This window comes from Phycodurus eques, chromosome 16, assembly GCF_024500275.1.
Source record: "Phycodurus eques isolate BA_2022a chromosome 16, UOR_Pequ_1.1, whole genome shotgun sequence".
NCBI classification, from domain to species: Eukaryota; Metazoa; Chordata; class Actinopteri; order Syngnathiformes; family Syngnathidae; genus Phycodurus; species Phycodurus eques.
The window spans coordinates 10,008,478-10,035,349 of record NC_084540.1 but is presented as its reverse complement, the minus strand read 5'-3'; the positions used below and the strand labels follow the sequence as shown (position 1 = coordinate 10,035,349).

Genomic DNA, 26,872 nt, shown 5'->3' with positions numbered 1-26,872 from the left:
TAGTATAACAAAGTGGCAATTTATTTTTTTTAGGAAAAGCAAAGTCTTAACAATATAGTGCAACACAAAGTTTCTAAAACAGAAAAAGAACACAATGCCTTGCATTAGCAAGGCATTGAGTAGCAGCAAGTCTTCTACAGGAATATCTCCCCAAACGAACAAAATATGACATGTTGTTAGCACCGGTTTATTTTGCCCGGTGTTAAATCTGACATATCTCAAGGTGCAAAAATAAAACTCATTGTATAACTACTACCAAAGCAGTACAGAGGGTAATTTATTCTGGACATATTTAACTTTTTTTGTAGTTTGTTTAATCCAATATGATTGGTTCAACTTTCAGTGTAGCTTTCCTTTCAAATGTAAATCCTATATTAATGTGATAAATGGTGATTCAAAGCAAGCGCTTGCATATAAAAGTATCATGTCGGAAGTTAAGAAAAAAAGCACACGTGCAAATGATAGTTTGATGCAGAGCCTGGGCTGAAATTGGAATCCTCCACCTAGTAGACAGCGGAGTAGTGGGTAGCGGCAGCCATCAGGTCTTTCTTGATCTGTCTCAAGAGGATAATGGCACACCCCAGAGCAGTGATCTGTCATGCACGACATAGAAAGTAGAGGGGAAAATAAAGCAATAAATGACCCCCCTTCTGAAAGCTAAGATTAAACTTGCCATACAAAGAGAGTGAAAATATTATTGAGTCTGGACTTGGGTGTTTGTATGACATTTTAGAACAGAGTGTAGTGATAGTAGATCATGAACAGGAAGGAAATGGCTTATTTATAAAAAGGAAACATGAAAGTGTTTAAAATATATATGCAAGTGCTTATCAGAAAGAAATTCAATTTTTATCATGCCATGATTGGGTAGCCTTGTTAATGTCATTGATGTAACTTGTTTTGTCGTAGTTGCTAATGCAAGTAAAGGTATTTCAGCAGCGGGTTATATAGGTTGTAGGTTATGTGATATCCCAGCTCCTACCAGGAGAAGCTTTTATTTTCAATTGTGGAATAGGGTCAATAATTGTAATGGGAGCAGATTAAGTCTGGACCACAGTGATATTGCCCTCAGTGAGAGGGGTGAAGAGGGCTGGTTCTTGGTCAGGGTTCAAGCTGGAGACATGTCCATGCTGGGAAACGTTGGGCAGGGACGGCGCAGCGTTGGTCAACATGATGTACTGAGGAGATGAGCTGGACACATGAAGCTTCTGATTGAGGATCATGCTGCATATGAGAGCAATGATCTTTGGAAGGGGTGAAAGAAATAAAGGCAAGAAAATGATTGAAATTGATGAAAGAAAAGAGGGGGACAGAGTTTCAATTGGTTAGAACTTTGAACATGACTTCGTTCCACCATGAAGCTGTCTCTTAAAATGTGTTTCTCATATTTTATCATAGTAGGATTTATTTTTTTCTTTCCGTTACACCTTGGTATACAACGTCTTAAAAAGGTAACACTGCATCGCTATCTTTTCTTTACATTTGATCATATCTAATTTGGGTTTAAATGTATGCCAATTTACACGTTAGCCATCCGTCCATTTTCTTTGCCGCTTCTCCTCATTAGGGTCGCGGGCGTGCTGGAGCCTATCCCAGCCGTCATCGGGCAGGAGGCGGGGTACACCCTGAACTGGTCGCCAGCCAATCGCAGCATTTATACGTTTTTAATACTCTAGAAATGCCGTTTGCTGTTACAACCATCGTTCCAGTTGTTGAGTCCTTCGGTCCCTTGAAAGGTGCTGTATACTGTAAATCAATCCATACATGTTCTATACTGTGTATCCTCATTAGGGTTGCAGGTGAGCTGAAGCCTCTCTAAGATGATTGAGTGTGAGGCAGGGTATACCCTGGACCCGTAGCTAGCCAGTCGGCAAAGCATATAAACAAGCAAACATTCACACTCACCTTCGCACGTAAGGACAATTTAGTGTCTTCAATTAATCCAACATGAATGTTGTTGGAACGTGGGAGGAAGCCCACACAAGCATGGGGAGAGCATACAAACTCCACACAGTAAGGCCCAAATTTAGATTTGAGCCATGAACCTCAAAACTGTGAGGTAGAGATTATCATTGATTTATTTTTAAACTTGTGTTGTTGTTGTTATTGGAGAATAAGATGTGTGAGGTGCATCAGAGATGCTAGGTTTACTACCCAATTTGTTAAGGTTAAGAGCATTTTTAAAGACGAACTTAGTTAATGAACTATAGGTATTATACATATACTGTAATTATACAATAATGTTAAATGATTTGTAACTAAACATTGCCTATACAATTAAAGGTTTTATGATGGTAACAGTTTGGGGTTTGAAACAAATTAGTTTGTCAATGACGTATGAAAAAATACGTATGATTAAATTTACTCCAAAATATTAAGGGTGCAAATGCAAAAGAGTATAAAGTATGTTATACATTCATCTTTAAAAATAATAATTTCTAACCTTTTCAGCTCTTTTGTATAAAGTGATGTTTGTAGAAATTTTTCAAATGTGCTACTTACTGACTCAGCCTGTCAAAAGTGGAAAAGGCATATTTTTCAGCCAGTAAATGACCCCAGACAACTTGGCTTACATGTTAAATTTACACCAGGGGTGGGCAAACCTTTACATTCAAAGGCCACATTTGATTTTTAAAACATAGATGGACCACGCCATTTGCAGATAAGGTATACAAAAAAAAAAAAAAAAGTAAAATATGTAAATGTATATTTATTTATTTAATGTATACTTGATTTAATTTGAACTTTTTTTTTTATTTACAATCAATCAAATAGCCAATTATTTAATAAACTAAATGAATGAAAGAAAAACAACATTTTGCTTAACCAATTTTAAGGGAAAAGGTTAAATGACTGCAAAAATATTACAGGACTCTTGATCATAAATATGTTCAGTGGATCGGAGTAAAGAACTCAGCGGGTATGTAGCCCACAAGGTTCGGGTTAACCCTAACCATCCATTTAATACAAATACAATTTTGATAATATATTCCCCGCCCCCCCCCCCCCCCCCCCCCCCCCCGTCCCACTTTGTTGCATGATTTTCAACTTTTAAACATTTTGCTTACCAAAAGAGCTCCAGTTCCAATGAAGATGCCCATCACCATAGGTGCGTTGCTGTTGAAGAAATCAGTGATGACCCCAGGACATGTCTGAAAGGAGACAGCCAACACTGAGCGCATTTGGACAAACGATATAATAGGAAAACGTGACACCTAGAAATCTCTGTGGGGACAATCTTACAGGCATGGCAATGTTCTCGAAGAAGCTTTTTGGCTCGGGGCAGGTCTGTGAAACAGCCTCCAACAACGTGACCCCTGTCACACCACAGCAGTGAAGCTACACGGAGGAAGATGAAGGTGTGTTAAAAACAGATGATCTCTTATCACTGTCGAGTGAGAAAATTTGAGCAACTGATTCCAGATATTTTCTCTGCGTGCAGGTAAGCAGCATCCACTCCACTCAAATCAATCAGCAGTACCGTATTTTCACGACCATAAGGCGCACTTAAAAGTCTTAAATTTTCTCCAAAATGGACAGGGCGCCTTATGTGTGCACCGAGTTCCAAAATCTATAAATGTTGTTGTGTGTGTGATGAGCGCTCCACTTGAGTGACTGGGAGCATTTCCTGCCGACACGCTGCTTATATAGAGGAAAGGCGGACTTGACTGAGGACAGCATGCGGACATTAAAGGGGGAAGGGTGCGCGTGAAAGAGGACGATAAAGCCACGCCCCCAGTAGGTATATAGCGCCAGTATGTGCATTGTGCAAAACAACATCGGTTTGGCTAAGGACCCCCGAAAATGGTACCTACGAAGAGACACGCTTTTACGAAGCACAGTTTAAACTGCAAGCTGTCAGTTACGCGTCGGAAAATGGGAATTGAGCAGCCGCGAGAGAATTCAAGATCAACGAATCCATGGTTCGCAAGTGGAGGAAGCAGGAAAACGAGCTTCGCCAAGTCAAGAAGACGAAGCTGAGTTTCCGCGGAAACAAGGCGAGGTGGCCAATGGATTAATGAGCAAAGAACAGCCGGGAGAAGAGTCTCTACAGTCACCATTCAATTAAAGCAATAATGCTTGCAGAAGAAATGAAAATAGAACATTTTCAAGGAGGTCCGTCTTGGTGCTTTCGTTTTATGAAATGGTGGCATCTATCCATCCGGGCAAAGACTACCGTGGCGCAGCAACTTCCAGCGGATTACAAGGAAAAGCTGGCCATCTTCCGCTCCTTCTGCAATAAAAAGATTGCCGACAAATACATCCAGCCCAACCACATCACCAACATGGACGAGGTGCCGCTCACTTTCGACATCCCGGTGAACCTCACTGTAGAGAATAAGGCGACCACCACGGTAGCGATACGCACAACGGGGCACGAGAAGTTGGCTTTTACTGTTGTGCTTGGTTGCCATGGTAATGGACAGAAACTGCCACCTATGGTGATTTTTAAGAGGAAGACGCTGCCTTAAGAAAGGTTTCCAGCCGAAGTCATTGTTAAGGCCAATCAAAAGGGCTGGATGGACGAGGAGAAAATGAGAGCGTGGCTGAGTGAGGTGTACGTCAAGAGACCGGATTTCTTTTCCCACGCGTCACCGTCCCTTTTGATCTGTGACTCCAAGCACGCCCATCTCACAGCCGCTGTGAAAAATCAAGTTCAACTAAGACTGGGAGGCAATGCCAAGTTAGTTACGCCACCATATGTGAATGGATTGTGGATGCCTGGGCTTAGGTATCTGCTTTGACTGTTGTCCGAGCTTTCGCGAAAGCCGGCATCATTGCTGAACAGCCCCCCGGCAACGAGACTGACTCCGACAATGACGAGAGGGAACCCGGCGTGTTTGTTGGAGAACTTGCCCAGCTGTTCATTTCGGATACAGAAGATGAGGATTTTGATGGATTTGTGGATGAGGATTGATAAAAAAATAACGTTAGTACATTGTTAAAAACTTCAATAAAGTACAACCGAACTCAGTTTTGCTCCCGCTGCCTTTTTAAAAACATTGTTTTAGCGTGCATGCATGCTACCGTATGTTTTAAGCTAGCAAATGTTTTACCATGCCTGCGCCCAATAATATGCGTGTGTTAAATACAGAAATAAACCCCGTAACTGAGACTGCGCCTTTTAATACGGTGCGCCCTATGGTCATGAAAATACGGTAATTGTTGTCCTGTTCATCCATGTGTTTGTGGTTGTAGTGGTGTAGAAAAGCACTGCACCATGAGAGCTGGTCTTCGTCCTCCATTGTGTGCTTAAGGTAAGTTTTATTACATAACTGGCGCAAATTCAATAAACAGTAGAGAAAATAAGATGACAAAAATCAAGTAGCATTTTAGAGAAGAGCGTTTGTTCTCACCATCTTATGAATGAACATTAGTGTGACACCAATGCCCGCGTCTCCGCTGACTGCAAACAAAGTATAGATGCTCGTGTAGAACTCCACAACCCTCATCCCAACCTTCAAATGACAGGGAAAACGTTTAGGCTTATAAAGGTTAACTGAATTATCCGATTTCTATTTGTTAAGCCTCTGTTTGCTGGTCACCAGTACCTCTTCCCTCCATGTGTAAGCGAGCACTCCAACAACGGTCTCGGCAACCGCCAGGATGAACAAGAGAACAGAGAACTGAAAGAGCAAGTTGATATTTAGCAGTGTCACTTGAGGATGACTTCACATTGATCGTCCACGGCATTCTATGAAATATAATCATAAAATGCATGGTTTTAATTTAACCATGTAATTAATGTGGTTATTGTTGTAGTTTAGTGGCATAGAATAGCAGCGGCATACTCAGAGCAGTTTATTAATTACTCTATACGTTAACAGGAAAGTAGGGAGAAAATGCATTTTTCCCCTTCCACACACTTATTCAAACACAAACTTATCAACAAGTTATCCGTTTTTCAGGGTAACTTGTTTTAACATCTGTAGTGCTGGGGCTTTCCCAACATGGTTTTGAGATGATTTCACTTGTGTGTGGTTCAAGTAACTCCTGTATGTTGAAAATGATCACAATTTATTTAACGGACCATGAGAATTAATACTGTAAATAAAGGTACTGTAATTTCTCATGTATAATGCCCATTTCCCCCCCCCCAATAAATGTCAAGTCAATAGTTTGCATAATACCTTGGTATAGGGGATAGTGAAAAAAACCTCACACATTTTATAAATGTATGCCGCCATATACAGGTTATGAAAAAGCTGTACACTTTCATTCCAATATGCCACCGCCCCCTAGGTTACGAAAAAGGTGTACAATTTCATTCTAGTATGCCACCGTCACCTAGAGGTTATAAAAAGGTGTAGCCTACACTTCCATTCCAATATGACAGGGGTACGTACGCATGACTACATATATGTACAGTTGTGCTCATAAGTTTACATACCCTGGCAGAATTTGTGAAATATTGTTTTTTGTTTGTTTGTTTTTTTAAATACAACTGATAACTGAACAACAACTATCAATAATTTCTTTATGGTTATGTGTGTTTAATAATGTTTTTTCTGAAATGCTTGACAGTTTAATTTGAATCCCTTTAAAATAAAATTAAATGTGTTTCGTCTGGTACACTTTCATTCTAGTATGCCACAGTCACCTAGAGGTTATAAAAAGGTGTAGCCTACACTTCCATTCCAATATGACAGGGGTACGTACGCATGACTGCATATATGTACAGTTGTGCTCATAAGTTTACACTCCCTGGCAGAAATTGTGACATTTGTATTTATTTATTTTTTTAAATACAACCGATAACTGAGCAACAACTATCATTCATTTCTTTATGGTTATGTTTTGTTTAATGATAATGTTTTTCTGAAATGCTTGACAGTTTAATTTGAATCCCTTTAAAATAAAATAAAATGTGTTTCGTCTGGTCCTTCACGTTTTCTTTTAAGAGTTTAAGAGCATATGCGCACAACTGTGTTTTCTCATTTAGTAAATAAAAGCAGGGCTGTGAATTACAAAATAAGAGCAAGTAAATAAAAAGCATTACGTGTTCAAATAAAGTGGTTAACTTCAGAATAATTCCTTGAAAAAACTAACAAAATACAGATAGATAATACTTCATGTTTTGATCATATGGGTAGAAACAAAATCATGCATTGTAAAAATGCATCATACATGGGTAGAAGTGTTTTCCAGAATTTTGAGGTCAACTTTTTAGGTGTGTATTATACATGGGTGCGCATTATACATGAGTAATTATGGTAATTTTATAAACTTGAACGAAAGGGGGAAGGAGATGGCATGGAACAATACACATGCTACCTTACAATATGTTCAATAAATATTGGGCCGGTTACCAAAATGTTTGTATATCTGAACACAAATCACTGATTATGCTATTTTAATAAAGTAAACTTTTATTACTATAGGTTTGTATTTTCCTTAAAAATAATTCTTGGCTACCCAGGATCATATACAGGCGCAACAATACATTTGAATATCATAGAATAGTTTATTTCAGTAGTTCAACTCAAAAAGTGAAACTCACATATTTTATAGATTCATTAAACACAAACTGTATGAAAATAGTTTTCAGAAGGCAGATTCCTTTCCAAGTGTTTTTTGTAATATTCATATTTGTTGAGATGGTGAATTTGGGGTTTTTGTTAGCTGTCAGCAAGAATCATCAATGTAAAAAAATAAAATCATGAAAAATGTCACTCTGTGTGTAGTGAATTTTTATAATGAGCCACTTTTTGGACTTGTACTACTAAAATAAATTGTGTTTTCCAGAAGTTTCTAATTTAGTTGAGATAAACCTGTACTTCGAGTTTGTAATATTGGTGGACATGCCTAGACACCTGAACATGTTAAAAACTTTGAACGTGCGTGCAGGGATAAAGTAATCAAGAATACAACATTCTCACACAAATGTGTTCATTTGTCCAGCTGTTCCTCCCGAGGATCGATAATACCGGGAATGTGGCCATGAAAACAAGATAACCTCTCTCTGGATGAAAGCCTCCCAAATCATGGAGAGCTGTGGCAAAGCCTTTAACGTTTTCAAGGAACTCATAGTACAGCAATGTTGGGAATATTTTTCTTTGGTTATCTCTTTTGTGTTTTCATGTTACCGCAACAAAATGATATTCATTTTAATTCATGCAAATATAAACAAAACCACGCTGTGCTGCAATTGTGATTGAGAATGTCAAGAGACCTTTTATTAAACTGTGGTGAATTGTGGGAAAACAATGTATAATATAAGGCTTGGCAATTCATTATAGATTAATTCAAATGCATTTGTCAGGACTTTTTTAGTTAAAAGCGCATCCCCGCTGATGTGCACTGACTGCAAACAGAGAGGAGCTAGTTTACAAAAGCAGTCAGTGTTGCCAACTTACTGTATCCGATTTTCTTTTCCACCCGCTCTAGCGACTATTTTTCAAAAACGGCGACTTGCGTGTTTAATTCCTGCTAAGAAACAGATAACATGGGGAGAATAATTTCTCGTTGTTTTCCATGAGTCAATCGTGCAGAGACACATGGTGCCCATTTATATGTTGCAAAAGCAGTGATTTACTGACATGTTGGATACTTATGACCCGAGCTACAGTATGTGCTTCATAGCTTGTTGCTTTGCATCAGCTGTACAACTAACTCTCTGAAAAAAAATATTGTGAGAGCTAATGTAAGACATACTGTATGGACCAGCCAAGCAATGAAATTTGGTGGCTCATTTTATTATGCTATTTTGAATAAAGTCCTTGTTATTAGCTTTTTCTGTAAACAAAGGAGGGGTGGGGGTGGAATTTGACATTTTATTTTAAGGCCATGTAGCCCATCCCTAGCACAATAGGTCTACATTAAGTTTAAATGATATAAACAGAAAAGCATCTCACCACTTGGAGAGCATATTTCTTCTCGCTACAGGCCCCGTAGTCTCCAACCGTAACTACGACCAGCATCACGGTGCCAAGTGCTATCAGTAAAATCACACCTTCATCAAAAAGGAGAGAGCAGATTTAAGTGAACGAAACAAACACACCCTGAGTCAGGTCAAAGGACAAACACCAAACTTACCCAAGACAAATGTGCTGGAGTTGAGGGCATTTATTTCAAAGATTGGTCTGGTGTTGTCACTGAACCTCAGCCACAGGCCCAGGCCCAACAAGGCAAAACCCAGCACCTGCAAAGCAAAAGCAGCAAAAACGTGTTCATATGGAGTACACTGGCTTCATATATTTTTTGCATCCTTTTGTATGGTCAGCTGTCAAGGCACACCACAAAAATGAAAGTCTTTGGATGACCCCATCCATCCATCCATTTCCTGAGCCGCTTATCCTCACAAGGGTCGCGGGAGTGCTGGAGCCAATTCCAGCTATCATCGGCCAGGAGGCGGGGTACACCCTGAACTGGTTGCCAGCCAATCGCAGGGAACATATAAACAAACAACCACTCGCACTCACATTCACACCTACGGGCAATTTAGAATCTTCAATTGACCTACCATGCATGTTTTTGGGATGTGGGATGAAACCGGAGTGACCGGAGAAAACCCACGCAGGCACGGGGAGAACATGTAAACTCCACACAGGCGGGGTCGGGAATTGAACCCCAGACCTCAGAACTGTGTGGCTGACGCTCTAACCAGTTGTCCACCATGCCGCTGGATGACCCCAATCAGACAAAATGCAGGGGCAGCTAGATAAACACCAACAAAACTAAACGACAACTCAAGTACAGATTCGGAGAAGCAATGCAATACTGCGGTCAAGCCAGCCTCCACTCGTAAAGTAGCAGTCAAGCCAGCCGCCCCTAATCTTGTTCATACTAGGCATTACGGTAATAGGTCGCCAGCCCGCTGAGAAGCCACCTTCAAAATAAAAATTATTTTGTAATGCCACATCAGATTTGGATGGGACCTCTTTTGCTAAAGACCTGGGGAGGTGTAGTGTGCCCCAGAACCGGAGTGGTGTTGCGATAACTCATAGTTTTTGTTTTATGAATTTTTTAAATCCGTGCTCATGACAATGCAATATACCAATTTCAGGGGACTTTTATTTTGAAATGCCACATCAGATTTGGATGGGTCCTCTTTTGTTGGAGCTTTAGGGTGGTGTTGTGTCCCCCAGAACTGGACTGGTGTTGCGATAACTCAGATTTTTTTAAATGAATTTTTAAAATCCGTGGTAATGACAATGAAATATACCAATTTCAGGGGACTTTATTTTGAAATGCCACATCAGATTTGGATGGGTCCTCTTTTGTTGGGGCTCTAGGGTGGTGTAGTGTCCCCCAGAACTGGACTGGTGCTGCGATAACTCAGTTTTTGTTTTATGAATTTTTAAAATCCGCGGCAATGACAATGAAATAAACCAATTTCAGGGGACTTTTATTTTGAAATGCCACATCCGATTTGGATGGGTCCTCTTTTGTTGGAGCTCTAGGGTGGTGTAGTGTCCCCCAAAACTGGACTGGTGTTGCGATAACTCAGATTTTTTTAAATGAATTTTTAAAATCCGTGGTAATGACAATGAAATATACCAATTTCAGGGGACTTTATTTTGAAATGCCACATCAGATTTGGATGGGTCCTCTTTTGTTGGAGCTCTAGGGTGGTGTAGTGTCCCCCAAAACTGGACTGGTGTTGCGATAACTCAGATTTTTTTAAATGAATTTTTAAAATCCGTGGTAATGACAATGAAATATACCAATTTCAGGGGACTTTATTTTGAAATGCCACATCAGATTTGGATGGGTCCTCTTTTGTTGGGGCTCTAGGGTGGTGTAGTGTCCCCCAGAACTGGACTGGTGCTGCGATAACTCAGTTTTTGTTTTATGAATTTTTAAAATCCGCGGCAATGACAATGAAATAAACCAATTTCAGGGGACTTTTATTTTGAAATGCCACATCAGATTTGAATGGGTCCTCTTTTGTTGGAGCTCTAGGGTGGTGCAGTGTCCCCCAGAACTGGACTGGTGGTGTGATAACTCATAGATTTTTTTTTAATGAATTTTTAAAATCCGTGGTAATGACAGTGAAATATACCAATTTCAGTGGAATTTTATTTTGAAATGCCACATCCGATTTGGATGGGTCCTCTTTTGTTGGAGCTCTAGGGTGGTGTAGTGTCCCCCAAAACTGGACTGGTGTTGCGATATCTCATTAAAAAGATTTAACAGATTTTTTCGGTCAGGGGGAATGACAGCAAAATATGCAGTTTTCAGAGATTTTTATTTTGAAATACAATATCAGATCTTCATCAAAACTCTTTTCGTGGAGTCCTTGGTGGTCTGTCACACAGATCTGGACTTGTCTTGCGATACCAATGGGATTATGTTGGGGTGGCTTTGGCTCAGTAGGTAGAACAGGTTCGAAACCCTGCTACGACTGTCCGCATTGTCGAAATGGGCAAGACACTGAACCCTAATTTGCTCCCAGTGGGCCTGGCAGCGCCTCGCATGGCAGCAGTCGCCCATTGGTTTATGAATGTGTGTGAAAGTGAGTCTTTGTAAAGCGCTTTGGGCACTGCGATGATGTAGATAAAGCGCTATATAAGTGCAGTCCATTACCATTTATTTTTCGTAAGATATCAAATAAAGTAAATTTTTTAATGTATCTCAAGATTCAAATTAACTTTGCTGGTTGGATTCCTAAACCGAAGAGCACTGACGTCCGTATTATTGGGAAGCTTTTATTTTGAAGGTGGCTTCGCCACGAGTTGGCGACTTATTACCGTAATGCCTAGTATGAACAAAATTAGGGGCGGCTGGCTTGACTGCTACTTTACGAGTGGAGGTTGGCATGACCGCAATAATGCAAATGGGGGGAATTGTTTGATGTTGTCAGAATAATTCATGGCAATATGTGTCGTCTTGTGTGAGCCAAAGTCAAACCACCCGCTTATGTGTTAAAGAAATACATCATTAGCTAATTGAGCATTCTTTTGTTAGTCAAGTTCACAACGTTAACAATAGCACAGCCATGTGGTGAACGCGTTGTTTTGATCAAACGTCCAGTGATTATTTTGGTTTTCCCAATACAAGCGCCATAGAAGGGAAACCATTTTGTCTTCCGAAGTACTTTTTGTTGTGGCAAGTCATCAAAACGAGTGCTATATATAGGCTAATCAACTGTTTAATAATAATAATAATAATAACAATTTGTACATGTACGTTTCAAAGTCTGTAATTTCTTTACTTTTTTCAGTGAAGGAGTTGAATTACGTACTTTTACAGGCGGCTTAAAAAAAAGAGATTTTTTTTTAACACGAGTATCTACACTTTGCCATCTCTGCGTTTAACATGCAACATTGTTCAAATGGTGGGCGTCTTGATGGGGAATACGTGATTTGTCTTTTAAGCCTCTTGTGCAATAAGCCTTAGTACTGAGGGGACAGACAGAGAGAAAACAAGAAAGAGTCAAACGGCATGAGCCACTTTTCAAGAGAAACGAAACTAACCAGCGCAGTCCAGCCCACGCAATTGCTCCGCCTTTTTTATTTTTTTTTGTCTCAACTTTCACTTAACATCGTCTATCGATACAATTTTGAGGCCAGACGCAACTTTCAGTCTGATTGATTTACTGTCGAACTGATTATTGCACTTTGTGGTTCGTGGGCTTGATGGTGGCCCACGCAAACCGACTGTGACGACCACCTTCATACATCCCAGACACCTAAATTCGTCTTACCGCAAAGATCAGATTGAAGAGCAACAGGATGTATTTGCAAACGAGGCCGCATCCGTCCAAAGCCATGACTCCTTTGCGATGCGACGAGTCTGTAAAACGTTTTAAGCACGTGGTTAGGGCATCACTTGTAACAATACACACATTTCATATACATACGCAACACACGCTGTTACAATTAAGAGACCATCGTTAGCGTATAAGCACTAAAAACACAAAGTCAATATTTGCCGCACATCATCTGCAAATTATATTCGTGTCCGTGTTTTCTCCCCGTACCTGTGTGGTATAAAGACCGAGTCAAAATCCTCTGTTAACTGTTTCTACTCTAACCACCCAAGGAACGTTAATCCCCGCCTCTTAGGGCGTGTTCAATGATGCGATTGGCCGACACAAAACAAACGATTACGTAAGGCGGTTGCGCATGAAAACATCCATTCCAAAAGCCAGAATCGTAACGTAAGTAAACAGTAGTGCAGTCCAAGTGGCACTCTTAACTTCGACTTCGGCCATCATAGTAGTTGTGGCATCACATCTCCAACTAATCAAAATCGAGATTCAATTAAAAGATGAAACCAAGGTAATATACCAACATAAAATCAGGTTAGAATCACAAAAGGGAAAAGGTCTTGAATATACCGTATTTAGATCCAAGAGCTTCCATTCAGAGCTTTGTGGACAAACAGTAATATTTTAAAATGAGTTGTCTGATTCACAGGAAGCCATGCAGTGTAGAGATTTTAGGACTGGTGTGATGGGGTTCATCCATCCATCCGTTTTCTGAGCCGCTTCTCCTCACTAGGGTCGCGGGCGTGCTGGAGCCTATCCCAGCTGTCATCGGGCAGGAGGCGGGGTACACCCTGAACTGGTTGCCAGCCAATCGCAGGGCACATACAAACAGACAACCATTCGCACTCACAGTCATGCCTACGGCAATTTAGAGTCTCCAATTCATGCATGTTTTTTGGGATGTGGGAGGAGACCGGAGTGCCCGGAGAAAACCCACGCAGGCACGGGGAGAACATGCGAACTCCACACAGTCGGGGCCGGGGATTGAACCCAGGGTCCTCAGAACTGTGAGGCTGACGCTCTAACCAGTCGTCCACCGTGCCGCTGGGCTTCAGTTTACTTCAATCTTAAATCTTGAATTATAAAACCTTATACAGTAACTAACATTCATCAACATTGCCTCCCGAGAGAGGCGAAGAGGCTTATGTTGGTGGCGGAGGAGAGGCTCTCACTTGACTCGTAGAGGCTTTAGGTTCACTCGGAGACTCTTCTGCTGGAGCCGCTGATGGTGTAGCTGGGGTTTACCTTGGAGACAAACACGGTGAAGGGTAGTTGTTTTCTTTGTTTTTTCTTTTGCTTCAAAATTCCCCATGCACAAGGACATAACCCCGTCTCTTATTACATGGAGTTACCACACGTTTCGCTTCCTTATTGAAGCAGTTTTGCGGATGTTTGCGTTCTCTTTCTTGATGTACCGCACTATAGATTCATTCACGCCATAATGGCGTGCCACAGATGCATAACGTCTGCCCTCTTTGAGCATTATCTAAAAGTTTCACTTTTTCACTCGGCGCCCTTTGCACAATGGTCATTGCACCGGACTATTACAATATTAGTCATTCGAACTGCTCTAAGTGCTAGAGGACTCTGCATCTTTTTGCACAATGGTCCAAAAAAGAAAATAAAAAATGTACCGGCATTACCAGATAACGAGCAACCCTTTATTGCTCAGTGACTGTTTTTCTCAATGTCTTTATGTCTCAAAAAGTGTTCTATGTCAATTGACTGACTGTTGTCGTACGAGAGCGGCTCCAACTACTGGAGACAAATTCCTTGTGTGTTTTTGGCAAATAGAGATGATTCTGATTCTGTCTCCTTATGTGCCCTGTGATTGACTGGTGAGCAGTCCAGGGTGCAGTCTGCCTTTCACCCAAAGTCAGTTGAGATAGGCACCAGCACCCCGCGACTCTGAACAGGATAACAGTCTGTATTTAGAGGCCTGGGCGAGCTGAAGGAAACAAAGGCTTGGCTGAAAACCTCAATGCAAGCTTAAAAAAAAAAAAGACATCCACGCCCCTTGAGCACTCCACCCCAAAGTCAACAGTCACCCATGATACCCTGGGAGATGATTCTTTCAGTCTCAAAATCTGTGCAAAACATCTGGTTCCAGTCTTTACACAGATCTTCAACTCCCAAAGTTACTCTTGCAGCCGCACGTCATCATGTCATTTGCCAAGAAGCCTGTCATCGCAAGACTGTGGCTCCAGGTCTGCTGTGCTAGCGTCTATTGTCGTGAGGTCTTTTGAACAACCTGTGTTGCATCACATGACACTGACTGGACTCTTTAGGACTGTACTATAATCGAAGCCTTTCCAAAATTAAGGGTCAGTTTTTATTGGATGGATCAAGTAAATGTTGTCACTGATGGTGTAGTGGTACACTCGCTTGACTTTGGTGTGGGCAGCGTGGGTTCAGTTCCCACTTAGTGACGGTGTGAATGTGAGTGTGAATCGTTGTCTGTGTCTGCATGTGCCCTGTGACTGACTGGTGACCAGTTCAGGGTGTACCCCACCTCTCTCCTGAAGATAGCTGGGATAGGGTCCCGCATGCCCGTGACCCTGACCAGGATAAGCGGTACGGAAAATGGATGGATGGAGTAAATGTTTTCAACTGATGCACACTTTTGACTTGGCAAAGGGATTTTTTTTTCACGTTAATTGTGATCTTTATCGTTAATGTATATGTAAATGTTTCAGCAATACTTGATATTTTTGCAGTGTTGGCTCCTGAGGAGGATCCGCATTTCTAATGTAGGTCTTGAGCTGAAAAACCTTGGAAAAGCCTGCTCTAAGACAAGAAGTACACCGACGTCATGCCGTAAAATGCCTTGTTAGATAGCTTTTGCAATATGACGCCATAAGCTTAGCACACATACAGCATCTTTGGGGAATTCGCCCATTCCTCCTCGCATTACCTTCAAAGCTCAATCAAGTTGGATGGGGGGTATCAGTGGAAAGCCATTGTCCGATCTCCCCGGAGATGTTTAATCAGATTCAAGTCTGGTAATTTTGGTAATAATAATTGACCTAAAACAGTCTGATTTCATGTCAGACAGTCAAGAAAAAAAAATGTAATGTGTGTTTTCATAGTTGTCTTAAAAATATTGGCACGCCTGGCCGCCATGAAGTTGGGACCCCTGAGAGAAAAAAAGAGTCACTTAAGGGACACGTTTTTGGTCAACATATTTTCATCATGACCCTTTTCACTGTAATCATCTACATTTTTAAACCATTCAATAAAAGGGCACATACAGTTAGCAGGATGACAAACATATTAAAAACATTTCCACATAGAACTTAGCATTATGGTGCATTAGAGGAAGAGAAAGATTTATTTTGATAAGGCCCAGGACAAGGGTGGAGATAGTTTTTTGTTTTTTTTTACCATTTGAGTCAGTATGGCATCAATTGAACTGACCACCCCACCCCACTAAACCCACCCTCCCCTTCCCCTGCCAAAATCACAATGGCACCTCCAGTCTGATTTTCATCCTCCATGGACCAGAAAGAAGCTAACTAACAAACAGACAAACCAACATTTCACTTTTTCACTTTTACTAACAGTTCAGCCATGGTGGAGGTCTACCCTCTACCTCCATTCATACGCACTACTCACAAAAAGTTAGGGATACAGTATTCTGCTTTCAGGTGAAATTCCAGGATGACCCTAAAATCCACTATAATCTTTAGGTGAACTTGGAGGAATGTGTCGTTTTTAGCCTCACTTCACTATTTTGTTTTCCTCCAAGGTTGTCACTTCTATAACTTTCTGTGACTCCTCCAATCACTCTGTATCTCTGTAGCAACCAGTGTGACACTCCAAGCTCAGTGACAACTTCCCAATGGAGAACATCCTGTTTGAAGCCTCGCAATGTTTGAAAAACAATTCTCATTGAACCAGGAAATGTATTGGTCCATTCGGTTCTTTGTTGAGAACAGCAAGTTATGGTGAAAGACTGAACATTTGGACATACGCATGCAAAAGTTTAGAGAAAGGTTGAAATTAAATTCATATGTAAAGGTTAAATGCATTTTAAGCTTTTTCAGTAAGTCCATCCAGCTAAAGATCCCTAACTTTCTGTGAGTAGTGTATGATCATTATGGAAACCACTACACATCCAATGACTGCAAGCTCTCAAGCAAATTGTCTTTAGCATCGCAGGTCAAGGGCAAAGCATGTCAATCTTGCGATGAGACCGTCCACATTTGCAGCATGAGCCATGAGTGTGTATGGCTGCATGAAGACAATAATGGTCAGTATAGTGCCACTGTCAGCGAAGTGTAGGTGTGACCTCATGCCATCCATCATGATAGGTTCAGTGGGTGGCAGAGGGATAGGTAGCAGGGGAGAAGCGGTACTTGATCGAGTGAGTCACTGTGACAAATACCACACACACACACGTTTACGCATTGGCTGCTTGTCTCGGGGACACCAATCATCATCTGCTAGGAGGCAGGCGACTGAGGTGAAGGATCTCGGCAAATTTGATCCCGTAAGAAAAGGTTGTGTGATGGAGAGGAAATACCATGTGTGTCCTCTCTCTCTCTCTCTCTCTCTCTCTCTCTCTCATTTGAGCTGTTTTTACACACATTTCAACAAAATCTCTCTCTCTCTCTGGCGCTCTCATTTGAGTGGTCTACACACATTTCACACAACAACTGTCGCTTACGATCCACCAGGAGGCGCACAAACATTACAAACATGATAATGCAGCATCGAGAGTGGCTTTATTTTACGTGCGACATACGACATTTCATGTTGCAAACGTCACTCGATATAAGAAAGCACACTCAGTTACTGCCGCAGGCCTACTGTTTTTCATTTGGTTATTTTATATTTACTGCTAAAAATGTTTTTTCATTCAAATATGTATTGTAATTATGACTTTAATACAGTGTAAGCGTAGTTTAGTAATGATAAGATTGTCTGTGACGCGTCCCGACTTAACTGCGACTCTCGGTTACATCGCCGCCGTACGAACGTAACCCCGTCGTAAAGCGAGGAATACAGTACAGTTGACTTAAATGTAATCATTCCCAATCTTCACGTAGAAACATTGCCCTCAACAAAACAATTTACATAAAGTTATAGACAATGATAGGTGTTTCTGCTTATTGTTTAGTTATTGTTTGATTTATTAATCCTATTTCACCATTCAAATTTTTATTTCGATGAGGGAGATGCAACAAACAAGAGCAGCAACGTAATGGAAATAATCAAATGATGTCTCGGTATTAAAATAAAATGATGGAATGGGAGGGGAGCTGACTGAAATGGTTGTGCGAAGTAGAGGAGCAGAGTACGAGAGGAAATACAGATCCCAGACCACACATCCAAACCAAGCTCTGCCCAGTAATGGGAGACTAATCTGACCGTGGATCAGCCCACTCAGACTCCCTCCTCACTAGGAGTTACGCCAAGTGGGATTCAGACTGCAGGAAATCGTGTTGGGGCCACATCCACTCTCCACAGCAGCCCACGGCGTGATAAGGAACGGACTGGATCAAGTGAAAGCCTGGTAGGAGCGACAAAGGTTTACTGAGAAACGACCATTAGGCGCGGGAGACATTAAGACTCGTCTGTCCACGCAGTCGCTGTGGACAATTTCCAAGCTTTTCTCTTACTTCTTGGTAGCGAGAGTGCTCTTTCCGAGCCACGTTTATTTGGAGAGCTAGCGGAATGTATTGCTAGCGAGCTAGCTAAGGTTAGCTAGCTAATTAGCTTGTCAGGCAGACAAGAGTCGGACGTGTGGTCTTCACTAAATTAGGTCACTTATTTGGCGTCGTTTGACTTGATGGAAAAAGCCATACTCGCTGTGCTTTATCCATTATCCTGACACGGCCATTATGTTCTGCCTTGAATAGTCTACCCCAGTAAGACACAAAAGAATTACCTGAATTGATGAGTTACTAGAGTCACTTCGGTATTATTCAACCGAATCCTTCGTCGAGGACAACGCCAAAAGGACAAGGAAGGGGGAAAACACAGCCAAACATTTTTTTTTTTAAGTGGAGACTCTCTGCCGTCCAATGTTAATGTCGACCGACGTTGCATCTATTATGCTGCCCGTTAGTCGGGGGATAATGGACCGAGAAAGAGACATCGATACATCAGCGGTGCCGCATACAAGCGCTGCCGGAGGTCCGGCGGCGGTCCGGGGGATGAAGCGAGGAGACCCGGAACCCGACGCTCTTGCAGCCGCTGCCCTGACTGACCTGACCTGGGGCTGAGTGCAAAAGACCAAGGATAGATGGCACTGGGAGTGTTATTGGCGACATTGGACAGGTAGGAGTCTCACGTAAACATTCATGTGTCACCTCTAAATTCTTTTGTTGCCGTTTCAGTAGTGTGTGTTGTATCATCCGAGAAGAGATGTTCATGCTTTGACAGGCCCCTTTTTCTTTCACCAACAACACAATCGTACACGAATGCAGCAACCGTAAATTGTGTCTTGCTTTTCAAGTGTGGAGCATGAGCGAGCCAGACAAAGGTAACATGATCCAGGCTCCATTGCTGTGACAGACAGACAGGCGGTGATCAGAACCATTACAACTGCGTGTCTTGTGGGGAGCATATTGCAAGGCACGCTTGGAATATTTTATTAGCATAGGCCACAATTACCGACTCTGTTGGCAATTTACAGTGAGTCACAACATCAAGAACTGATGCACACTCTGCATGTGCTATTAATCGAGCCATTGCCACCCAACCTCCTCTCCTTGATTGTCGCTAGGTGTTAAAAGGGAGGCAGACAGGGGGTTGGGGGAGGGGTCACCACTGTGAAAGACAAAGAACAGAGCCTTTTGGTGTTTGCTAAAGGAGAGAGGGGCTCAGGAGGGCCTCCTTATGCTGGTCTTCCCGTTTTCCCAGCCCAACTGCAAAGCATCCGCACTTATTCATGACCTCCTTTTAGATGGAATAAATGTGTGTATAAGATACACTGTATCTCACTCACACATTCAGCCCTATCATTTCTAATCCCATATGCTTTAATTGGGCAACGATCCCAATGACAATCTTGAATTTTGGCTGTGTCTGCCATATTCGAGCAGCAAAACAGCAGCAGCTGCAGGGTAAGTGGATGAGATCTGAGGTCATCTGCAGGTAATTGAATCTTGCAGCACTGGTAAAATATTTGAATTGGCCATACAGCTATTCAGTTGCTATGACAAATGGGTCCTGTATAGTGCAGTTATACTTGGGACGCTTCATAGCAGAATGTTAGAAGCCGCCAGTAAACATGATGTGGGAACAAGTAGCATGGGTTGAGGTGAACTTTACCTGACCATCACTTGTATTGTTTTGGAGTTTGTGTGTGTGTGTGTGTGTGTGTGTGTTGTTGTAGAAAGAGGGAGAGGGGTGGGTGGGGTCCATAGTCGAGGACAAGGAGAGATGCTATATAGTTGGAAAAAGATGAGCCACCCAGATATTGTCAGGCTATATTTAATAGGAAATAAAGAACTGCGCAAAGAAAGGAGTTCATCTCCATAATTTGTTTACCTCCACCTGTGATCATGATGAAGAACTAAAGGGAAATGATGGACTGCAGATACAGTCTAATGAATTGGGATGGGCAATGAGTAGCGTGTCAGCTGAATTAAAAAGTAGTTCCATGTAGTGCTGGGCGATATCGATCCATCTATCCATTTTCTACCGCTTATCCGAGGTCGGCTCGCGGGGGCAGTAGCTTTAGCAGGGACGCCCAGACTTCCCTCTCCCCAGCCACTTCATCCATCTCTTCCGGGTGGATCCTGAGGCGTTCCCAGGCCAGCCAAAGGATGTAGTCTCTCCAGCGTGTCCTGGGTAGTCCCCGGGGTCTCCTCCCGGTGGGACCTCACCAGGGAGGCATCTGAATCAGATGCCCCAGCCACCTCATCTGGCTCCTCTCGATGTGGAGGAGCAGCGGCTCTACTCTGAGATCCTCCCGGATGACCGAGCTTCTCACCCTATCTCTCAGGGAGAAGCCCGGACACCCTGTGGAGGAAACTCATTTCGTCCGCTTGTATCCGGGATCTTGTTCTTTCGGTCACAACCCACAGCTCGTGACCATAGGTGAGGGTAGGAACGTAGATCGACTGGTAAATTGAGAGCTTCGCCTTTCGGCTTAGCTCCTTCGGTTTTATTACTGCTCGATATGAAAAAAAAAAAGGGATAATCGATTTTATTTTCTATACTTTTTGCTACTCCGCAAAACGTCTGCCAACATGGAGAAGAAGATGCTAGCGGCTAGTGAGCCATAAATAAACCCCAAAAAGGGCACGTCTATCATTTGGAAACAACCATAGTCTGCAAAACGTGTATAAAAGATGTTACGACGAAGATCACCTGACGATTAAGCACATTATCGAGTGTGACGCATGTATCACGTTAAAGAGAGCCGTGTCTCCGTGCCGCGCCTATAATGTAAAAAAAACAAAAACAATGCCGCTGAGCGCGTAGTGATCGTGGTGGCATTTGAAGCGCTTGTGTTTTTGTGTTTGCTCCGTGAACGGGCTGGGAAGATAAGTAGTTTGCCTTTCACGGACGAGATAGAAAGTGTTCATGGGATTTGTTTACATTAGCAGCTACCAGCTAGCCCCGTTCCTTGAGCTAACTGTTCTGGACGGTTGGGTTTGCACAGTGTGGCATTCCCAAGAATCAGTCTTATATTATTTTTTTTATTCGCTTTATTTACAGATCACCGCATTGTATTCGTTCCACATGACGTCATGTTTCTTCTTTGTGTCGTCTTCTTGATTTCTGGCAGACTGGGCATGTTTAAGTACATTGCTGCCACCTAAGGGTTAAGTGATGAACACCTACAACAGAGCCAAACCCTAAGAAATACATTCAAATAACAAATATTGAAGCCATAATATATTAACAATTACAACTGTAGAGTAATAATTATGTTGCGCAAGTGAACAGTATGCATAATTATTTTTTGTGCTATTACACTACTATACTGCAATAATTGTCCCGCAGTAATGTCCATCCATTCTCAACACTGCTTATCCTGTTCAGGGTCACGGGGCGCTGGAGCCTATCCCAGCTGACTTCGGGCGAAAGGCAGACTACACCCTGAACTGGTGGCCAGTCAGTTGCAGGGCACATATAGACACGGAAAACCATTCGCACTCACATTCACAGTGTCACTGAGTGGGAACTGAACCCACGCTGCCTGCACCGAAGTCGGGCGAGTGTAGCACTACACAATCAATGACTTCCGCAGTAATGTTCTTGACGTAATTTAAAAAATATGGAAATTTAGACAAATAGTTCTGGAAGTGAATTTCTATAGGTTGACAGCTCTGCATTCATAGCCATAAACGCAATTTTACTAATAATTGGCATAATAATGTCTTCCGATGATTCAGTTTTCGCCCTTGGGTTTCTCATTTTCTTTCTTTTTTTTGTTTCGGTCGAGAATTTTCATTTCGGTTCATCAACTAATTTTGAGATCATTATATTTTGAAATACCTGCAGGGAAAAGTAATTTCTTTGTTTATAATTGTTCAATAAACATTCTGCTTTATAATGTAAATCAGTTTGGTCTGGTTGAAGTGGCAGTTTTATACATTTATAAACTATAATACAATAAATATCAAGTCCTATTGATTATCGACATTAGGGGGGGAAAAATAGTGATATCAAATTTAGGCCATATCGCCCAGCACTTGTTCCATGATTGTACTTTAGAGAGGCGACATACAAGTTACTGGTACAATGCAGGGGTCTACATGGGTGGTTGAAAAAATGTCAATGCTCTTGAATTAGGTATGAATGTTTGAATTGTCGTTGTATTACAACCAATTACTACCGTACCTGACTCAAGTTTACTTGTTAGATGGAGAAATAAAAGACGGATGACATGTTTTTTTTTTAAACAAAACATCAAGAAACTCTCCCTTTGCTGTAACAATGCAAATATTTGTTTTGTACACTAAATAAACTATTTATTGAAATAGATATATCGCTCCATCTTGTGATTGGATCGGTTTATTTAAACTCGCTGATCCACGGCCCCAAAAACTATTTAGAATGTCATATCCCCTTGTCAAATACAAAATAGTTACCGTAATTTCTGGTGTATGATGTGCACACGTATAATACGCACCCCAAAAGTTGACCTCAAAATTCTGGAAAACCCTTCTACCTATATATAATGTATTTTTACAATGCATGATTTTGCTTCTACCCATATGATCAAAACATATAGTATTATCTGAAAATGGGGGGGAAATGGGAAAAGGTGTATAGTCCTTGTGAATAGGCAAAACAGTACACACTTGCCTGATGAGAAAACATCCATAGAAAATGTAATTCTGTAAATTTTTTAATCTTGTCATATAATTCTTATTGTAAATTGCATATCCCCAGTGTATATCCAGAGTATATATTGAAAAGAATGTGTCCAACATCTGAGAAAAAATATTACATAATAATAATATAAGAAAAGGCATAATTATAGTGAATGTTTAAATTGTCAAATAAATGTAACAGTCTGTGACCAGCAGACAAAACACGCTTCATTTTTGTATTTTTCACGTAATAAGTTAATTTTTAAGATTTTGTTTTTTCCCCTTTTCAGTTTGACTCTTATAAAGGAACAAATTACATACAATTTTATTAATGACAGGGAAAGAGTAAACCTCACTGTCAAAATACAGTACTCTTTAGTTGTTCACACAAAGTCAAGTAAACCTGATTCAGTGTTATTCCTGATCTGCCTTTAATCACACATTGGCCTCTATGACTGCCTCCACTACGATTATACCGACTTACTGCTGGATCTCACTGCATTTGCTACACAATCGCGTAGTACACTACAGACCGTGGAAAGGTCACCACTGAAGCAGAGTGTGTGCTCAGGATAAGTGGAGACGATGCTCCGAGATGTAGCCAGTCATTACTATAGCGTTCTCACTGAGTGCGTGAGGTACAAGATACGCTGACCTTCCTGGCTGCTAATCAACACTGTAATAATAAATGAGAGTGCTGCAGGCGGCTTCTTCTGCCTTTTGTTGTTTTGCTATCCTCCCCCCGCTCTATAGCCCCCTTGCATCTCTTACTCCCCTTTGGCTGTCCAGTGGTACCCCCCCCCCTTCTAGTCTCCCCCAGGCATATTTCCAGATTGCTAATTGACTCTTGGTTCACAGGCAAGCTACCACCCCTCCCCCATATTCTCCCCCATGTCCCGGTATGCTTTGTGATTATTCTTACCTTCCTTTGGTGCGTGTGATCACTGGAACAAGAGAACCTCACTTGTTTATTGATCCTGTTGGTTTATCTTTTTCTCAGGACAGCGGTCTTCTGTGTCCTCTCTGGTGGTTAGTATTGACACTTCCCCTCAAGGCAAAGCTGCAGTCCATTGGCAGAATCATAGCAGTACAGTTCTAAAGGTTTCTTTATACTTGCGCGGACGGCGACCGCGCTGATGTCACTGCGGGTGTCCTTCGCATAGTTTGCCTTTATACTCGAGCGCAACCCACGCACGCAGTTTTGAAAGTGTGCTGCAGTTCTCCTCCAAGTCGGGGGTGTCGCTACGGCTGGTATTGGATAGAACACCTCAGGGTGGAGTTTCCTCTGCATTTTTTTTCCCATTTCCGTTAGCCGTTTTTACTTTCCTTTCAGTAACAAGGAACAACGCAACAACAATGGCGACCGCGTCAGAACAAATTGACCTAGATGACCAGATGATCCGTTTAATTATGCTGCAAAATTGATCGAGAAGGTGGCAACGTAGATGATATGTAGAACCAATGGGCACGCTGGTACGTCATCACAGCATGTGACTAAAACAGACCAATCATGAGAGATGATCTCCGCGGCGTTCGACGCGCAGCACCTATTTTTGTCGGGTGCGCGGCAAGCTACGCAGAGGGGCCGCGCGGGGCTATTTGTCAGTCACGTGATGCAATGTGGGTGTTGGCGACCGCGGGAGTATAAAGAGGCCTTAACTCTGTCTCTGTTTCAAAGAGCCGATTTGTCCTATCGTTGGCAGTAAAGAGGCTTTGTGTCATACTAACAAGATCAAAGCTCATTTAGGGGAGGGCATTAAGCAGACAGATCGCTTTAACGGGCCCAGCGAAGGCAGAGTGGGCGTGAGATATGCATGGCTAGATCATCATGTTATGTGACTGATCTATGCGTTTGTTTGAAAAATTATAGGGCCAAGTTGAAATTTTAACTTGTTAATTTTAAGGTATATATACCTATCTATCTCAAAAACTGGTAATACTGCCTCAGAAACATGGAGTTTTAATATGAACAATCTCATGTTAATTGACCAACCAGAGATTTTTTATTTTGTTTCTACAAGTATCTATGAATGTTAATAAAATACAGTGGTGCCTTGACATACAAGTGAGTTTTTCGAGATATGAGCTATTGTTCTGCTGATTTTGTTAAAATTTTTTTTTATGGTTTAATTTTTTTGGCTTTGACTTTTGAAAATTTTAGATACGAGCGCTGTACAGTGGCAGTGAAATCATCTGATCTCACTTCACAACAAGCAGTAGTTTGGCAGATGGTAAAAATTCTTCAAAAAAGAGGCTTTAATCTGTTTTATGGCACTCCCGCGTAGGGAGAACAAAGAGTATTAAACGTTTATTTAAAACAACCACATAGCTTTGCCTAAGTCTCCTTAACAATGCTGTCAAACAGTGCAAAATGTAATAGACGGCCTAACAAAGAGCATCTATGTGGCGGTGTTATAACACTTTACGCAACGGATATTCGAACACAAATGGTGCTACAGGACATGTAGACAGATGTTATACATTACTCACTGAGAAAAAACTGACCCATTTATTATTAACCAATGGGTTACATAAAGTAACTGCCGTACACGTCTCGACCTCTGAGGGGTAGTGTGGCGCACGCAGTGAGATTCACAATTGCAGTAAAAAAAGTCACGATCAAATATTGTTATCATCACTCGTTTTTCACAGTTTGAAGAATATATACCAGAGAGTATTGTTATATTGCCTGTTTCTATATTATATGTTATGTATTCATTATTTTGAGAGATATGTGCCGAGAGTTCCATGCTAATTTTTGTTAGCTAGTCAAATGTGTTTTTCATTGATTGTATGTTAGCTTTAAGCTTGTGATTTTTGTGAGCAAAAACAAAGATGGAAACTAAGTCTGTGATGTATTTGAATATTCAATAGGTGTAATTCGTTTGTTATGTCTGTTTAGTGTGTCAATAAAGAACGATATAAAAAGCAACATTCACTCTAAAGGCCTCTTTATACTCCCACGCTCGCGCGCCCGACAGAGCATCACGTGACCGACGCATTGGGCCGCGCGGCCCCTATGCGTCACTTGTCACGCACACGGCAAAAATTGTTGCTGCGCGTAGAATGCCGCGGAGATCATCTCTCGTGATTGGTCCGTGTTAGTCACATGTTGTGATGATGGACTCAGCGTTCCCCTTGGTTCTACATACCATCTACGCCGCCGGCTTCTTGATCGATTTTGAAACATAATTAAACGTATCATCTGGTCATCTAGGTCCATTTGTTCTAGCAGGCACTGTTCCACGGTCGCCATTGTTGTAGCTTTGTTGCTTATTCCGGAAAGGAAAGTAAAAACGGCTACCAGAAATGGCCAAAAAATGCAGAGGAAATCCACCCTGTGGTGTCCTAGCCAATACCAGCCGTAGCGATACCCACGACTTGGAGGAGAACTGCAGTACATTTTCAAAACTGCGTGCGTGGGTTGCGCTCGAGTATAAAGGCAAACTGCATGTGGGATAGCCGCAGTGACGTCAGCGTGGTCTCCGCCCACGCGAGTATAACGAAGCCTTTACGCCTTGCTTCTATGTTAGCACCTTAGCAAACTGTTGTTGTGATCACGTGGGCTCTGCATGCCATCCGGGTGCTGTTGGATAGAAGTGCTAGAGCTGAGCATGGAATGGACTGCTTGTATAAGAGTGGCAAAATCTCAGATTTTAGATCCAGTCCGATCCGATCCTTATTTTGCTGACATCGGACCGATTTCCGTTCTCCCAAGATTGGATCGGGACACCCCTAGTTACTATGGTTGCGTTATAGTGTACTTGTGGCGTTGTTGCCACTGTAATAAATATCCCACAAATTTTACGGTATTCATCATAGTTAACAGAGACTTTGTTATGTTAGTAAGGTACAGTGGGTACGGAAAGTTTTCAGA

General features: G+C 41.8%; 2 protein-coding genes across 5 annotated transcripts in view; one reads left to right on the top strand and one right to left on the bottom strand.

The window, feature by feature from the left end:
- zgc:65811 (uncharacterized protein LOC393524 homolog) lies at positions 1–24,031 on the bottom strand. Of its 4 annotated transcripts, none has more exons than XM_061700818.1 (10): positions 23,918–24,028; positions 13,888–13,960; positions 12,650–12,738; positions 9,037–9,142; positions 8,856–8,953; positions 5,553–5,627; positions 5,358–5,459; positions 3,244–3,339; positions 3,069–3,152; positions 1–593 (listed from the first exon to the last, which is right to left on the bottom strand). In XM_061700818.1, the coding sequence occupies exons 3-10, from the start codon at positions 12,713–12,715 to the stop codon at positions 504–506; spliced, it is 717 nt and encodes a 238-aa protein (XP_061556802.1). In that variant the 5' UTR covers positions 12,716–12,738; positions 13,888–13,960; positions 23,918–24,028; the 3' UTR covers positions 1–503. The 4 variants fall into 4 exon arrangements, with proteins under 4 accessions (XP_061556802.1, XP_061556799.1, XP_061556800.1 ...); XM_061700815.1 differs by having other exon boundaries at positions 505–1,244; positions 23,918–24,031; XM_061700816.1 differs by lacking the exons at positions 13,888–13,960; positions 23,918–24,028 and adding an exon at positions 12,926–13,011 and having other exon boundaries at positions 505–1,244.
- The window catches only part of LOC133415027 (RNA binding protein fox-1 homolog 2-like), a 59,640-nt gene continuing 50,786 nt past the window's right edge, over positions 18,019–26,872 (top strand). The window contains 2 exon segments of the mRNA XM_061700814.1: positions 18,019–18,936; positions 18,938–19,000. Coding sequence (XP_061556798.1) covers positions 18,745–18,936; positions 18,938–19,000 — 255 coding nt within the window. The 5' untranslated portion in view covers positions 18,019–18,744.

Coding starts and splice junctions, on each gene's coding strand:
- zgc:65811 (XM_061700815.1), bottom strand. CDS start 12,715: ATGGCTTTGGACGGATGCGGCCTCGTTTGCAAATACATCCTGTTGCTC. Junction 9,143..12,649: donor TCTTCAATCTGATCTTTGCG/GTAAGACGAATT, acceptor TTTGCTTTGCAG/GTGCTGGGTTTTGCCTTGTT. Junction 3,153..3,243: donor TCGAGAACATTGCCATGCCT/GTAAGATTGTCC, acceptor GTCTCCTTTCAG/ACATGTCCTGGGGTCATCAC.